The 16,765-nt window shown below is 54.1% G+C and overlaps 1 protein-coding gene across 1 annotated transcript in view; it reads right to left on the bottom strand.

Annotated features, from left to right (window-relative positions):
• Nucleotides 1–16,757, bottom strand: part of PTPRS (protein tyrosine phosphatase, receptor type, S) — a gene marked incomplete at its 5' end in the record, with an annotated part of 37,272 nt that extends 20,515 nt beyond the window's left edge. The window contains 12 exons of the mRNA XM_008949831.1: nucleotides 425–537; nucleotides 2,229–2,240; nucleotides 3,206–3,363; nucleotides 5,570–5,785; nucleotides 6,010–6,103; nucleotides 6,499–6,752; nucleotides 7,171–7,268; nucleotides 7,950–8,540; nucleotides 12,219–12,336; nucleotides 13,948–13,974; nucleotides 14,402–14,595; nucleotides 16,469–16,757. Of these exons, the coding sequence (XP_008948079.1) occupies nucleotides 425–537; nucleotides 2,229–2,240; nucleotides 3,206–3,363; nucleotides 5,570–5,785; nucleotides 6,010–6,103; nucleotides 6,499–6,752; nucleotides 7,171–7,268; nucleotides 7,950–8,540; nucleotides 12,219–12,336; nucleotides 13,948–13,974; nucleotides 14,402–14,595; nucleotides 16,469–16,757 (2,164 nt within the window). The remainder of the gene's footprint in view (nucleotides 1–424; nucleotides 538–2,228; nucleotides 2,241–3,205; nucleotides 3,364–5,569; nucleotides 5,786–6,009; nucleotides 6,104–6,498; nucleotides 6,753–7,170; nucleotides 7,269–7,949; nucleotides 8,541–12,218; nucleotides 12,337–13,947; nucleotides 13,975–14,401; nucleotides 14,596–16,468) is intronic.
• Nucleotides 16,758–16,765: the final 8 nt, after the last annotated feature.

The raw sequence follows: 16,765 nt of genomic DNA, 5'->3' as shown, positions 1-16,765 counted from the left end.
CACCCCTCCCCGAAGCTGCCACCCCTCTCCACCCAAGCCTGGCTCCCCACAGGAGTGTTCTGGCAGAGCAGCCCCAGCCCCAGCCGTGGCTGGAACTCGCTGTGCCCAGCAGCTCCCACGCTTCACCTCCACCCAGGCGGAGGCGGCGGGCTGGCGAGCTCGGCACGGCCACCTTAGCCCAGGTTGCCCCAGTTCCAGCTGGGAAGCCAGTTGAGCCTTTCCTCCCAGCATGCTAGAGCCTGGGCGAGGTCCTGGAGGTCTCCCAGCAAGGGTTTCCTCAGCAGGGCCCAGGCTGGAGGCTGCTCGGCTGCAGGCTGGCTGATCCCTGGGGCTCGCAGGGAGGCCCCCGGGGGGGGGGCTGAGGGAAGGGCAGTTGCTCCCCTCCTGCCTTCCCAGGGAGGAAGGTCGGTCAGCAGCAGGTTACCTGGAGTCTGGAAGTTGATGCGTCTCATTTCCACAGGGTCCTTAGGGTGGTGAGGGGTGATTTCAGCATTGTTCAGGAGGCATTTTGTCCTCGGCTCTGAATCTTTCCGTTTGCTTTTAAAAAAACCAAAGAAACAAACAAAGAGAAAAAAAAAAAAAAAAACAAAGACAGAGCAGCTCAGCTTATGGGCCTTTTAGTCTTTTCAGCTACTCAGACCACGTTCAGAGCTGAGCATAGCTCCCACCAAAATCAGGATTGGATGCAGCCGAGGATGCAGGTTACATAAAATACACCAGAAAAGGGATGGGGTTTGGAAGGTTTTGTCAGCACCATGTTTGATGGGTTTACAACGGCCCAGCTGCCCCTCAGCAGCTTCCAGGAGAGTCTGGAAGCTTTCCCTTCTCACTAAGCACAAACAGGCAGCAAGGAGCAGCTGAGGTGCTGTGAACTCACACCTCAGCCTCTCTGCCCAGACAAGCTTCCACTGAACTCTGCAGACCTCTGCAAGCAGAAACCTTCCAGTTCTGGCCAAGCCATTTGCAGCCTGAAAGAACCAGAGCCAACATAATCATTTGGAAAAGTACAAAACCTTCTGGCCGTGACCTTGGCCATAAAGCAGAACTATTGCTCTGCTGGCTTGCTCAGGAGCTCTCCGTGCCCTGCTGCTGACTGAGAAGTCAGAGCAGTGGTTTTCCACATCTTTTCATCTGCAGAATCCTAAAAATCTGTGTTTAAAACCCAGTGTAGACACATCCTCTCCCATCACAGCTGTGCCTGCTGAGATCTGTCTCACCTCCTTGCCAGAAGCTGAAGCCCACTCCAGCCCTGCCAGCTGAGCTGCACACGTAAGTCCTTCCCAACACCTTTTGCTCAAAAGGGGTTAGGTGAGCTGAGGAGGCTTTGCTGACCTGGCTCCTTCTCCTGGAGAAGCAAAGCCCAGTGCTGATCTGAAGCTGTGATAACCTCTGGTGAGGGTACAGTGATAAGCTGCTGGGAGCAGAACATCTCCACTGGGCAGGGAATGTGTGTGTCCCCTCACCCTGGGGCTTGCAGACACTGTCCATGTCCTTCCAGCCCATCCTCACCTCTCCTTGGCTTGAACAGAAGCCTCCAATACTGTGCCTGCAGCAATTGTGGCAAGTACTTCAGCAGAGAGGAGGTTATTAGGTACATTTTTAGCTGTCTCTTTATCTCATTAATAGCTAGAAGTGTTACATGAACCCTGCCAGCACTGCATGGGGCAACATTTTGGAATGACCCCACTTTGCAGTTTTGGGAAGAGTTTGTTTTTGCCACAGTTCTGAAACTGCTGTTAATAGTTCACTGGCAAAACCCATCAGTTCCTTCCAGCAAAAGCTCTCCCAGCCTTGGCAATGGCTCGAGAGAAGTCTCAGTTCTGCACTCCTCAACAAACTGCTGGAAGTCCCTGGCTGATGGGGCACTAACAGCTCAGCCTGCCTGGAGCAGTCAGACATGGAGAAAAGCACTTTCTCCTCTGCCTGCAACAGAAATGGAGGTTTCTCTGCTCCATTAACCCAACGTTTTATGAGCTGTTTACTGTCACTGCTAAGCTTGAGAAAGGGCCACTCTATTTGGGACTGGACAACCAGGAGAGAGCTGAGCTTTCTTTGCTCTGTCACCCTGACTCAAAGGTGGTCCCATGCTAGTCTGACACAGGGTTTCTGCCAGGACAGATCTGATGGTAGGAACTGTACCCAGCAAACCCCCAGCACCACAGCCAGGAACCACTGCCTAAGACATGGCAAGAAAGAACCTGAGTAAATGGCAAATCTGGTGCTCTTACCTGTCTGGCTTGCTGTCCAGGAAAGCAGTAAGTGGAGAGAAGACAAGACAAATGTTCAGGTTAGAAAGGACTTGCAGAGGAAATGGGAAGCGTGTGCTCAGCTCTAACCCTGGGAACAGGAGCAGGTGGGACCAGCAAAGATCACCCCTTTGGATCAGGGCTAAGAGACACCAGCAAGGACCACCTGAGTCCCTGTCCCCAGAGCACTCCTGGCCAGCAGCTTCTCCCAGCAGCCACACCAGCGTGCCTCAGCAAACAGGGCTGGGAGATGGAGCAGGGTCAGGAGAGCTCCCTCCATCCTGGGCACCAGATGTCCCAGCTAAGGACACCCCTGCACTGGCCTTAGCTGCCATCCTGCCCTTTTCTTCATCCATTTTGCTCAGCATCTGCCCCCTCTCCTGTCCTCGTTCACCTCTCAGTGTGCTCAGGGGGCTCTTGTCCTCATCCACACACCGTGAGCTGGAAGGCAGCCAGGGCTTGGTCCTTCCTCTCCCCTGCAGAGCCACACCACACCCCTGCTCTCATCTCCCAGCTCCAGCTGAAGACCAGGCTGAGAAGAACAGAGGGCTCTGCTGATTCACAGCACAAAGGTGCTTGCTCTGCACCATCCCCTCTGTGCACACACCCAGAGAGCACAGAGAGGGGAAACCGAGGCTGCAAGCTGGGCTCCTGCAGGAGACCTGACAAACTCGCTGCACACATGCCACAGCAGACTGTCTGCAGGACAAGCACAGCTCTGCTGGGTGCTGTGGGGTGGGCTCTGAAGCAGCAAGTCCCTGCACCCCACTGCTAATCTCTCCTGTGCCAGCCAGACCCTTCCCCTACAGCACTTGTGCCTTGGGGCTCCTCTCTCTGGTGCTGGCAGGAGGATCTGCCCCGAGCTGACAGCCAGAGGACCAAGGAAGGAAATCCCCTTTAGGGGCTAGAACTGGGGACATTCAGAAGGGTCAGAGATCTGGGTGAGAAGCTCCTCTTACTTTTTGTAGAGCAGAATGGCAATGACAATGCAGATGATGAAGACCACGGCCAGGACGGGCCCGATGACCCAGATGAGCCCTTCCTCTCCATCGATGATCGGCTGCGGGTCCGGGTTGTCCAGCTGGATGGGGTCAGAGAAAGGACTGGCAGCAAAAGTCTGGAAGACAGGAAAGATTGTGGAACACAGTTCAGAGGTGGAAAGGGGGACTGAAAGCAGTGGGCAAGCAGCCAGAGTTGCACGGGAGGAATTGCTGGAGAGGAAAGAGAGAGCTTTCTGCAGCATGAACTGATGAATAACAGAGAAAATGCCCTAAGGACTAAACTCCTGTCTGTGAGCATCCATGGGCTGGGTATCTTCCTGCTCCAGGAAAGGAAGACCACTGACAGGTCACCTTCACAGGAGGCCAGAGGCTGCCTTCTGCCCATGGCTCCCCTGGTCTTGTAGCCAGGAAGGTGCTTTTAGAAAACCAGCTGACTGCACCTCTGCTCACCACATCCCTGAGCCCTTTCCCCTGCCACAAAGACTCCTCCAAGCTCTTGGGTAACCATCTGGATTTTGACAGTCAGATGGGATTACAGAGAAGGAGGGAAGGAATTAAAACAAGAACTAATGCTTAGAAACAGGCTGGTCTGGTGACTGCAAAAACCCAATCGTTACAATTAAATATCAATTAATAAAAAGCAACGTGTCTCCTCTGCTGCCTCTGCAGCAAGCTGGGCTCCTGAGGAGAACCAGAGGCTCATTCAAAACCAGCAGAGTCCTAACTAATGGGCACTGCCTGCTTGTTCTCAAGAGTGCTACAACCTCCCCAGCCCAGGAATGATGCACTCCTACCTTACACAGAAACTAGAAGGCACAATGGCATGACCTGGTTTGAGTGCAAAGGCTGGGAAAGGACAAGAACAGGAGATCTGGGCTCTGGGTCCTTGAGCTCCACCAGCTCTCAGCAAGGCTGAAATCCTGCTGTGTGCTTGGGAGCTGCTGTGAATCTGCTGTGAGCCTGTGCAGTACCTTGTTCCAAAGCAGAAATTACCACAAGCTGCAGTAATCCGATTGAGAAACCCATTCAGGAGCGTGTCAGCCTAATCCTTTAATATCAAATACACAACTAAATATTTATTTGGAAAAAAAAAAAACACCCTCTGAAAACCCTTAATTTCAAATAGCTTTCCTGCTACAATTCCATAGGGGGATTTAAAACAACAAAGTATTAAGACTCCTTCCTATTGTGCACGAGGGAGGAGGCAGGTAAATATTAAAACAGTTGTTTTCATAAAGCCCAACACAGCACCACTGAGATCAGCAGAGGGGCTGGAGTGGTGCAGAGCACACGCTGCTTTCCATCCAAAAATGTTCCCCTCTCTGCTTGGTGGGGAGCTCAGCAATGAGCAGGGCGTGTGACACGCTGCCCTCACAGCAGGACGTCCAGGGTCACTGCTCTGAGGAGTAAAAGGCCATGAAATGACTCCTTGGGAAGGGCTTTGACCAGAGATGGCTGAACTCGAGCAGAGTCCTGAGCAGAGAGTTCACTGCTTCCCAGTCTGGACTCAGATCTGGAGCCACAAGTGCAGCAAGTCCTGTCAGTGAATCCTGGGAAGCAGCAGCACCCTTCAGAGAATCCCAGAGCAGGTCGGGTGGGAAGGGACCTTTCAAGGTCATCTTGTCCCACCCCCTGCAGGGAGCAGGGACATCCCCAGCTAGAGCAGGGTGCTCAGAGCTTGGTCCAACCTCCCCTGGGATGGTTCCAGGGATGGGGCAGCGACCACCTCTCTGGGCAGCCTGGGCCAGGGGCTCACCACCCTCAGCATCAAAAATCTCTTCCTTCTCTCTAGTCTAAATCTCCCTTTTTCAGTTTCAAACCATCTCCCTTGTCCTGTCCCAACAGGCCCTGCTCCAAAGTCTGTCCCCAGCTTTCTGACAGGCTCCCTGAAGTACTGAAAGGCCACCAGAAGGTCTCCCCAGAGCCTCCCTTTCTCCAGCCTGAACAAGCCCAACCCTCTCAGCCTGACCTCATAGCAGAGGGCTTCTAGCCCTCAGATCATTGTGTGGCCTCCTCTGGACATTGCTCTAACAGGTCCATGCCTCTCCTGTGCTGAGGGCTCCAGAGCTGGATGCAGATCTGCTGCATGGAGACACAAGCACCAGCAGCTCCAACAGCCAAACACAAAAGCTCCACAGCTAGACAGGGAGGTCTTTACAAACAGAAAAGCTCTGGCATTTGGTGGGAGAGAGTTATGGAGAATGCCAGGAGGGCACCAGGGCTGCTGGAGCTCCCAGTGGAGCTGTTGCTGTCTCCAGTCCACGCTGGGGACAAAGGGGCAGAGGCATCTGAAGAGGGCAAGAGGACGCAGGCGGCACTTACAGCCTCAGGCTCCTGCAGCACAGCCAGGATGAAGATGACGTATCTCTGCCCTGGCTCCAGGGCCCTGTTCTCAAAGTTGTCATAGTGCTTCATGTCCCCCAGGACGAAGTGGGAGGGCAGGGAGCGGAAGCGGGCGGCGATGTAGGGCTTGGGCAGCTCCAGCTGCCGGGAGTGGCGCAGGCTGCGGCGCCGGAGCCTGGCGATGTCCTGGACCAGCTGCAGGAGGCAGAGAAACACCCTGAGCCCTCCCTCTCCAGCACCACCACGGGAGCAGGGAGCAGGGAGCAAGAGGAGCCAAGTCATCCCACCCACACTGGCCCCGCTTTACATACTCAGAACATGGAGCACCCCCCCGCTCCAAATCAGCCTTCCTGGGCTCTCAGGTCACCATCCACCCATTGCAGCTTCTGCTCTCTCCCTACAGCTTCACCCACACTCACCTCCTCCAGGTCCATCTCCTCAGGGCTGCCCAAGGGGTTGAGGAACTGTCCTCCTCGGGACTTCCTTAGAGGCACCACCACGATGTAGTAAGCCCTAAAAGTTGGGAATAACCAGAAGAAATAGAAGGAATTAATCTCCTCGAGAAGAAGAGAGTGCACACCCTGATGTGGAAGGGGAGTTGGCCCTCACAGCCCCACTGGCCCAATCCATCAAATCCCTTATTTTTAATTTGGGACAGTTGTTACTGCTGCTCCTGGAACGAGCCTGGATTCAGTGACAACCTCATGACCCAGCTCCTTAGTCCCTTTGCATTTCTTTGGCATTCCCCATTAGCTCTGGGAAGCGTTTCTTCAAGACAACAATAAGCAAGGCTACAAACACAGGGAACACCCTCCTGCCACCACCTTGTAGGGTGGACTCCAGCCATCAGGGCTGACCCCCACAACAGAAACTGAGCCCCCCACACCTGCAGTCTAACAGCAACCTACTGGACAGGCACAGAGCTCTTCACGTCTGGCAGAATCACCACCACGTTGCCGTCGGCGTCGGGCTTGTGGGTCACCTCTGGCTTCTTGGACAGCATGTCAGCAGCCGTCCAGGCCGCCACGTTCTGCTGCAAGCCCCCCATGCTATTGCCCCTGTTCATGAGAACGAAGTTGTAGAAGGTGCGGGGCTTCAGGTGGGTGATGAGCTTCTTGGTGGTGCGGCCGTCCACGTCGACATTCAGCCCGTTGTACTGGATCTGGGGGGGGAGATCATGGGGAGAAGAGGCAGCAAAGTGCCACTGTGAGCAAGGCTGACACTGCTCAAGCAACCAAACTCCCTCCTCCCCGTGGCTGTGGTCTGCAGAGAACGTGGGGCACTCAGCTCTGCCAGAGCTGGAGCAACCAGGGGAACAGGAGACACTTGAGTGGGGAGACCTCTGAGCACGAGTGTCCCCAAGCCTTGAGATTTTGTCTGCCTTGGTAACAGTGGTGGGAATGCAACTCAACAGCCTTGACTCAGCCCACCTCCTTGATCTAGTGATCGACCATGACCTGCCCATATCTGAGGCAGGAATCTTAGAGCTCCTGCCTCTTATAACCCCTTACTCCAAGCCACAGACAGGACTCCCAGGAAATATGGAAGAAACACAGTTCTGACTCCTCCACTCCACTTGCCTTGTATGGGGTGGGAGAGTTGTAATTCTCAGGAAATTCCCAGCTCAAAAGGACAGATGTCTTTGTCACCATCTTCACTTTGAAGTTTTTGGGTAAAACTGCTGAGAGAAAAGTGAGGCCGAAGGGGAGAGAGGAGAAGACAAGGCAGCAGAGGGAAGGAAGAGCAAGAAAGAGAAGGAAGAGACTGTCAGGCACTGACAAAAAGAGGCAGCCAGTCTGGGTCTGGCTGCCACTGCAGGAACGCTCCCTCCTCCACACTTTGCTCGAGTTTTGCCAAGGGTTTTGCCATCTCCCTGTGCCCCCTGTCCCCCTGCCTGACCCCCGGGAGGGGCGAGGGAGGGCGCGTGGCTTTGCCCACACACTGAACGGTCTGGGTGGCTGCTGCAGGAACGAGGTGCTGGCTTTCTGAGCATGCTCAGGTGAGGAAACCCATCCCAGCTCACGTTTTCCAGTTGGTTTTTGATTTTATTTTGGTTTATTTTTTTTGCTTTCTTTTCTTTTGGCTGTTTACAAAAGCTGAAGAAAACGCTCTTACCACCTGTACAGCGACTGGCCCCCCACTTCAGGGGCCAGAGAAAGAAGGTGTCCGGACTTAACGTAGAAGAAAGCCGTAAAAGGGACTTACCTGGCACAAGGCAGAGAGGAGCTGAGGGACTGAGTGTGACACCAGAGTGCTTTGCATTTACTCACGAGCCTGGCTGAGCCCGGCCTGACCTCTCCAGCTCTCTGCCCCCCGGTTACAAGGAGAGAGGGAGGGAGGAGAAACCGGTAAGTCCTACCTTGATCCAGCTGGAACGTCCGATACTGGACGGTCGGGCTGTAGGGCCCGGGGCCTTTACTGGTGTGAGCACGGATTTTAACGTCATAGGCGGTGTTGGGTTTGAGGCCGTTGAGGGTGTAGGAGTTCTCTGGGGAGGGGGGCAGGTCTTTTTCCAGGGGGTTGCCGGGAGAACTGGCTTCCCGGTACGCCACGGTGTACTTGACGATGGCTCCGTTCCTCTCGGCCAGCACGGGGGGCAGCCAGCCAAACTGGACCGACACGGCGGTGACGTTGCTCGCCTCGAGGATTTGGGGGTAACCCTTGGGGATGTCTTCAGGGGTGGTGAGTTCCTGCACGGCTTCCTCCCCGAAGCCAGCCCGGCTTTTCACGGCCAGCTTGAAGACGTACGTGGCGCCTTTGTGGATGCTGGGGGCCGTGTACTTATCCTCCGTGGCTGAGAACTCCAGGGTGGCCAGGGGCTCGACGTCCTTGCGGCCAAACTGGAGCCTGTAGCCCACCACCTGGCCCTCCGCGTCCAACGGAGGCTCCCACTTCACCAGCAGAGTGTTCTCCTCCGTCTGGTGCACGGACAGGATGGGCTTCCCTGGGACTGGGAGAGAAGAGAGACGCCTTCAGTCAGCCCTGGGGTGGGTTTTGCACCTCCTCCCTGGTGAGGAGCTGCAGAGACCCTTCAACGGCGGCAAGATGTTCCTCACACCAGTGGCAAGTTCTCAGCTTGACTCCCTGCAAACCTATCACCCTGCAAACCAAGCTGCTGCCACCCACCCGTGGTACAGGAGGATGGTCTCCACCCAGCTCAGGAAACAAGGTGTGCTGCCAACGTGTCACCTCAGAGGTGTCGACACATTCCTGGGTTTATTTTCTTCCCTTTCCTCAGGATGGGAAGGTGTGCGCAGCTCCTCCTTTGTCACCAGACCACAGGTGGGAAGAGCAAGCTCAGAAGTCCTGACTCCCAGGCTCCTGTCCTAAACCCCCAGCAGACTGCTCCCCAGGACAGGGAGGAATGAATGCTGGAGTCCCCCAAACTCCTGTCCTCTCTCTCTCCCCATTGCACAGCACAGCTCATGCAGAAAGAGGCTGGAACAGATTGGCTCAGGCTGGGAAGTCCAGAGCAGCTGAGGGTGAAGTAATGAAGGATGGGAAAGGAAGTCTGGGCAGCCCCAGGTCCTGAGCAGCAGGCACGAGGCCAGCTAAGTGAGTCTGGCAGGCATCTGATCACCCAGTTGGGTACAGAAAGAAGGAAGCACACAGAGAGTGGAAACAAGAGCCCAAAATCTGTGAGAGGCAGTGGGCAGGGAGAGCTGCTGCTTACTCTGTGTGGCTTCTTCCCTCTGGGGAAAGCAGAGGACAGGCTGAGAGCCCTGGGGCTGTTCAGTTGGAGAAGCCTCAGAGGGGATCTGATCAGTGCTGAGCAAGAGCTAAAGGGCCCCGGGGGCAAGAGGCTGGGGCCAGACTCTGTCAGTGGTGCCCAGAGACAGGACAAGGGGCAACGGGCACCAACTGGAACCCAGGAGGTGCCACCTCAACTTCTCTGGTGTGAGGGTGGCTGGGCCTGGAGCAGGCTGCCCAGAGAGGTTGTGGAGTCTCTTTCTCTGGGGATTCCACACCCGCCTGGACACCATGCTGGGCACTCTGCTGGAGCAGGGGGGTTGGAGATGATCTCCAGAGGTCCCTTCTAACCCCACCAGGCTGGGATTCTGTGGGAAAAGACAGCAGAGTGCTGGTGTATTTTCAGTTGGTTCCCTCCTTAACCTGTCAGTTCCTCCACATCTGGTGGGATCCTGCAGGAGCTCAGCACTGCCATGCCTCTGACTAAGGAGCCCTGGCACTGCCTGGCTGCTCAGCAAGCCCCCAGCCCCAGCCAAACAACACGTGCAGGCCCAGAGGTTCCTGAGCTGGAGAAACCAGAGCACTAATTCCAGCAGCTCATGCATCACTGACACTCAACTCCTCTATCAGAGATCCAATTTCCTTCTCTCCACCTTCCTCTTTCTTCTGGTTGAACAGGAGGAGGAGAGGGGCCTGGGTTGGGAGAGACCCCAGCCCGCTCTCACAGCACCAGGGGCAGGCTGGGGAGCCTGGTGTGGCTACCAAGGCTGGGGGGGAGTGAGCCAGCTGGGCAGGATGCTGCCTGTGCCAGGGGAACCTGCTCTGCCCACTGCCCCAAGTGCCACCCGAGCACGGGGGTGTCCCTGAAACTACTGCCTGATGCATTTCCAGCACAGAGGGAGCCCTGCCAGAGCCTCCCTTGGAAGTGCCCAAAGCACATTAAAGAGAAAAACAATGCCATTACCTTTATGTTTTGGGTTTTATCACAAATGTTACTATCATCAGCTGAGCTTGAAAATATTACATTTGCACAACAAATATTGTCTGGAAGAAAGGTGAGAAGAAAGCGTGGAGTGGGGAGGGGAGAAGTGTTTTATTTTGCAATTGGTTTGGACAGTAAAGGGGAAAATTGGATGTATTACTGTATTTAAATTCAGCCCCTAGCCCTGAATGATAAAGGAAGAAATCTCTCCTCTCAGAAGGTATGTTGACTCAACACTGCAAGGAAGATAAGAATGTTACAGAGCCATTTGAAAGATTTTTTTTTTTTGAAATAGCTATTTCAAGTTGGGGGAAATTGAGTTTTGGGTAATAGCTGCTGTGCTAGAGCAAACATCCCTCTGTGACTGATCCCCTGCACTGCAAATCCTAATGGGGAGAGATGAGGGAGGGTGACAAGAGAGAGTGACAAGGGAGGGAGGCAGACAGAAAGGCTCCAGGAGAGAAAAATGAAAGCAGTATAGAGCCTTGGGAAGAAGGAAAGGAGACAAGAGAGCCAGAGAGCTAGTGAGAAGAAACATGAGCAAAGCCAGAGGGGGAAGGGGAAGAGGCAGAGGGAAGAAAAGGCTTCTGAGAGTGTACTGACACTACGAGGTGTGAGGACAGGAGTCTGAGTGCTGACATCCCAACGTGCCCTGCTGTAACATCTGCAAGAGCTGGTGTCCTGGAAAGAAACCTTGTTCTCTTGTGTACCACTCCCACGAGCAGGAGAGGCAAGAGGGGAGAGGAAGGCTGAGATCCCATCCACTTGTCTGAACACGAGAACATAAAATGAGATGAAGGTGTGAGTTAGGGCAGGGAAAGGATGAGGGCATGCAGGGCAGCCATGGCTCCAGCCCTGTGTGTTCCAAGCCAGGGCTCCCGAGTCCTCTCTGTCCTGCACGCTCAGCTGAGTGTCTGTGCTGCCTCCAGAGCCTGAGCAGAGGTCTCCAGGTTAATTCTACAGCAGTGACCAAAGGCTTTTGATCCCTGCAGAGGCAGAGAGCAATGTTCTCCCAGGAACGAGGGATGAGGTCAGTTCATGCAGCTGCTGCTGGCAGAGTGAAGATGACTGCCCCAAAAGTAAGAAAATAAACAGACAGCCAGGGTTGGGAAGTTAGCAGACAAAGAAAACAAATGAAAAGGGAAGAAAGTCACCATCTGACAGCAGGAACAAAAGAAAAAGCACAAGCAAAATGGGGTGAGAAAAGGTAACCGCAGTTCAACAAGAGATGGACTGGATGAGACAATTTCAGCACCATAGTCTCCCTCTGCTGCACGAAACCCTTCCCAGACTGCAGAGCCAGGAGAGCAGAAAGCCCAGGGATGCAGATGCTGAGGACAGGTGGAGTGTGAAGCTCTCCCTCCTGCCTGCAGCACAGTCTGGAGGAACAGGGGATGCCTGCTGCCCTTTGCCATTCCCCTGTCCAAGCCCTGCCACCCCAGCTTGGCATCCCACCCTCTGCTGAGCCTGGCAGACACACAGGCACAAAGAATAGGTCAAAGGGAGGCACAAATTTGGGTGGTATGTGCAGACAGCACCCATGTCCTAGAAATGCTACCAAGGAAAGGTCAATACTGTCAGTACTTTTCCCCCAACTTGTCCAACATGAGGACGTGCACACAGTGTCACACCAGGCAGAGATTCCCTCTTTACTTCTGGTGCACTGGAATCTACAGCACAGCAGATCACAAGCAATGAGTTCACCCTTTGTTGCATTTCTGGGTGCATCTGGGCTTTCTGCAGCACTGGAGAGAAAATGATGGCATTTAGTGAGGGTTACTTGTGAGGAACGAAGAGGTTTCTGCCCTACAGGAAATCATTTTGCCTTTGGGCAGCACGATGTTTTTTCAAGTCTGTCTGTCATGAAGGGAAGAGAGTGAAAGAAGCTGAGTTTGGAGAAGGAGCTTCTTGGCTTTAGGAGACTGGTGAATCCCAGTGGTTCAGGAAGACTCTTACCTGCACCCTTTGTGGTGACCACTTTTGGTTTGCTGCGAGCTCCATCTCCCTTCATGGTGTAGGCGGCTACGGTGATGGAATACGTAGTCTCAGGCTGGAGCCCAGCAATGACCATTTCCTGTTCGTGAGATTCCAAAGGAAAACCCCGTCAGTATTCAGGTACACACACATGGGGAGATCTCTCCTGCTTGCAGGAGTCTCAGCCCTTTTCTAGCATGCAGGAACATTCACCAAATCTGAAACCACGAGATGCTCAGGGGCGACACAAACCGCTTCAGCCATCCAAACACTGCCAGGCTCTTCAAAGCCTCCCCTTCACTCTGCAGTCTCCGAGGAGGTCTCAGTAGTTTCAGGGAGATTACATTTTTATTTTCACCATTGCCCCCCCTGCTTCTCTCCTCAGAGATTTTTTTAATGCCTTCCTAATATGAAAGGGATTGCTTTAACGCAAAGTGCAAGACGACGTTTGCTGCTGGCACGTTAAAGCTCCCTGCTAAATCCCCACCACCTTCCTCCCTCCATCCTCTATCAGCCTCACCACACCTGGCTCCCAAGAGCTCTGGTGACAAGACTGGCCTCAAGAACAGCCCCTCCCCAGGAAGCATTCAGCCCTTCAAAGGGCTGTGTTGGAAAAGGAACCAGCTCGTGCGGAAGCAAACAGGAGAGCGTACGCAGCAGGGTTTTCTCCAAGGCCCTGGAAAGGAGGGAGATGGGAATGCTGTGCATGTTTTATGGCCACCCTCTCCCCTCACCCCCCACTGCTCCCTTGGGCAGCACCTGGGAAGAATTTGCTGGTCCTGAAAACATCTCTGTTGCCCCCAGAGCTGAGCAGGGTGTGGAACAGCAGCACCTCAGAACAGCAGGATTTTGCTCAACACGTTTGGAAGCCATTAGTTACAGAGACAGGTCAAGAAACCTGCTCTGCTTTCATACTTGCCTCTGATTTTTATTCAGATTTTAGGCAAGGCACTTTGCCTTTCACGTGACTCAGTTTCTCCACCTGTAGAAGAGAGGCCCCTCACTTTGGTAGGGCACTTGGCAATCTCTAGGAGACATGAATATATTCAATTGAGCAGTGCATTATCTTGGGGCCCTGCCATTCCAGGAAGGAAATGTCTTCTCCTACTGCTGCAGAGCTGTAAGATCATGGAAAACACTCAGTGTTTTAGCAGAAGCAGCAAACGCCAGAACAGCTGAATTGATTTTAAGGTCTACTTGAAAGGCAGAAGTGCCAATAGCGATTCAGGGCTTTGTATCAGGGAGTATCTAAGAATCTTGGCCCTTCAAGGGCACAAAGCGTTTGTCCATGCCCTGACAGCTCAGGACTTCTGGGGCTTTGAGCATCCAACACTTTCAGCCTCACCGTGTTCCTCAGACACAAGGCAGAGATGCTTGCAGACCAGCCCACCTTAAAGCACCTGCTCAAGGCAGTCCCAAATTCAACGTCCCACCTGCTTGCCCGTGGAGGGGCAGCAGCCTCTTGGTTCCTTCGGAGCCGAGGGGAAAACCCTGCGGAGCTGCTGCGTGCTGACAAACTACAGTCACAGGGGGCTGGGGGCAGAGCCAACAGGGGAGGGACAGTGCAGGGGAACACCACCAGCAGGCTTTAAAACGGGCACACTGGCACTGCAAAAAACGTACAGGAGAAGGAAAATATCACAGCACAACACGAAGTGGGAGAAGGGAAGGGACAGAACCAGGACGGGAGGATTTTTAGTGGTTTACTTACGTATTCAGCAGTGTCATCTGTTTCCCACTGGGCAGAGAACAAGAGAGGTTTTGCACATGAGAATACAGGAGGGGAAAGAAGGGAAAGACAGAGACACAGTGTGAGGAAGGAGTCCCTGAGCAAGCAACCACACAAGGTCAGAAGTTACCGGGCCAGCGTGAAGGAAGGAGTGGGAGAAATTAGTAGATTCCACTGCGGCCTTTGCCTGTCTTAAAAGACTTCCCAGACACAGGGAGGAGAGATGGTTTTTAGTTCAGTGCTGGGACAGCAGCTCATACTCTTCCACAACAGCTGCTGTCTGGGAGTGCAAACAAACTGCAGAAGACAAGTGCCCTGTCACAAAGACACTCAGCTGCTGTCTCCACCATCACGTTGCTTGGGATGAGCCACGGCGGCTGCAGCCCCCACCCCTCAAACCTTCCACGAGAGGAGACTGGAGAAGGAGAGTCCTTACCTGGGCGTCAGCCAGCATGATGTCCTTGATGTGGGGCAGCCCCCTGGCCTCTCCGTTCTCCATGCGGACATAGTGGACCTGGTAGCCACGGATCTGGCCGTGCTGGCGGCTCTGCACCGGGGAGCGCCAGAACACTTGGATGGCAGTCGAGTTCAGGACCTCCACCTCCACCTTCCGAGGCGGCGCACTGGGCACTGCGAGGAGGGGAAGGAAGGGGCAGAGTCACCCGGGGTTTGGATCTGCAGCCTGTCCCTTCACCTGCGGGCCACACGGCACCTACGGGCCAGCCGCGCTGCGTCTGTGGGACACGAGCACGCTGGACGTGCAGCCCTGAGAGGAGGGGGAGGCTCAACAAGTCAGACAGCCCATCTTCTGTCATCAGCCTTTATTCAGTGAGCCAGGGAAGCAGTCTGGGGGATCTGATCTCTATGGCTTGGAGCTACGCATGGAGACAGGTTCACTGGACAAGTCCAGCCCTTCCTCCACAGGCTCCTTTGTCCCAACTTTGCTCAGATGGAAGAAAACCCCTAGTTCCAGAGCACATTCTGAGGGCAATGCCTAATGAGCCAGAAAACTCCAGTCCTGCCTCCAGGATGGAGAGGATGCAGAGGGGGACTTGCCCTTGGAGTCCCCTTGTCTCTTGGGCAGGACAGGTGGGGTGGTCGTTCCAGCCACTGCATTATCTCAGGACAGGAAACAAGAGATGTCTTGGATGGAATACAGGCTGAGTTTTTGGAAGAAATTATAACAACAATAATGATAATAATACTACAGGGCATGATCTTCATCTGCAAAGCCACTTTACGTGTTCTGAGCAGAGTATTCCATCCATCTGGACGTGGGCAGGCGCTCAGGGAAACAGGACCCACACTGGGGACAAACCTGTGGCTTTTAAAAATCCTCTTTTTATTTGGGATGGAGGACGAAAGTCTAAGAAGTTTGGCATTTACTTATGCTATTTACTTGACCTACATTATTTGAGGGTCCTTCCTCACCCTCACAGTGAGGGTGCTCTCTCTACATGGACACAATCACATTTTTTCCTGGTTTTCTTTTACTGGGGAAATTCAAGTCTTGTTGTACCTGGAAAAGTCTCTGGGCCACTGAACTGGCATCTGAACTGCTTGTCACTGAGGGGCTTTTTCAACTGTAACAGAGAGTCTTCCTTTCTAACCAAACTTGGACTTGAAGAGGAGTTAGTAACAAGGAAAGTGTGGGAAGAACTCCTAATATTTTAGAAGACTTTCTGGCAGCAGTCTCCTCTGATTTCATTTCCTTGCTGCCTCAGCTGCTTCCTTGCTCAGGAAGAGCATCTTTCAGGAAAAGTGGTGCACTCGAGGTTCAGAGGCTCAAAAAACCCCCAGAAATTCAAAAATCCCCAACTTTAAAGCAGGGCAGGACACCCCTCCAGGGCCCAGTTCTCAGAGGGCTGGGGGAGATGGCAGCAAAGGTCACTGCCCAGCTTGGAGGCTCCGTTCAGGTTTTGACCTTGCAGCACACGAGCAGTGAGAAGGGACTCAATGTGTCCCCCCCAGCGTGGGAAAGGCCCACTCCAGGGACACGTACTCACAGAGTGTTTTAGGCTGGATGGGACCTCTAGAGCTCACCTGGTCCAACCTCCCTACACAAGCAGGGACATCTCTACCTAGGTCAGGTCGCTCAGAGCCTCATCCAGTCTGACCCTGAATATCTCCAGGGTGGGGCCTCCAGCACCTCTCTGGGCAACCTATTGCAGGGATCTATCGCCCTCACACTGAAGAACATTTTCCTCATGTCTAACCTGAATCTGACGTTTTCTACCTTAAAGCCATTATCCCTCATCCTGTGACTCCAAACCCTTGTGAACAGTCCCTCCCTGCTTTCTTATGGGTCCCTTTCAGGTGCTGGAAGGCCACTCCAAGGTCCCCCCAGAGCCTCCTCTCCTCCAGGCTGAACACCCCCAACTCCCTCAGCCCGTCTCCACAGGAGAGACGCTCCATTCCCCCGACCATCCCCGTGTCCCTCACGGGGGCCAGGCCGAAAATTCCCCCGGGGAGAGGGGAGAAAAACCAGAAAAGTGGCAATTACCATCCTCATCCGTCCGGACGATAACCGGCGAGCTCTCCGGGCCCGGCCCCACCTCCGTGTGAGCCACGACAGTGACGCGATACTCCGTCCACTTCTCCAGGGACTCCAGTAGGATCTGACTGGTGGTTGGGGGGATATCATTCACCTCCTTAAGCTCCGTGTCCTCCGAGTCCAGCGCTCGATAGTAGACGCTGTATCCAGCCAGGATTCCGTTCTGGCTTTCAGCCGGAGGCGGCCGCCAACTTACCAGAATGGCAGTGGATCTGGTGCTGACACATTTTACATCTTGAGGGGGGG

This window comes from Merops nubicus, unplaced genomic scaffold (genome assembly GCF_000691845.1).
Source record: "Merops nubicus isolate BGI_N331 unplaced genomic scaffold, ASM69184v1 scaffold5851, whole genome shotgun sequence".
In the NCBI taxonomy this organism is placed as follows: domain Eukaryota; kingdom Metazoa; phylum Chordata; class Aves; order Coraciiformes; family Meropidae; genus Merops; species Merops nubicus.
This window is presented reverse-complemented; position numbering and strand designations above follow the sequence as displayed.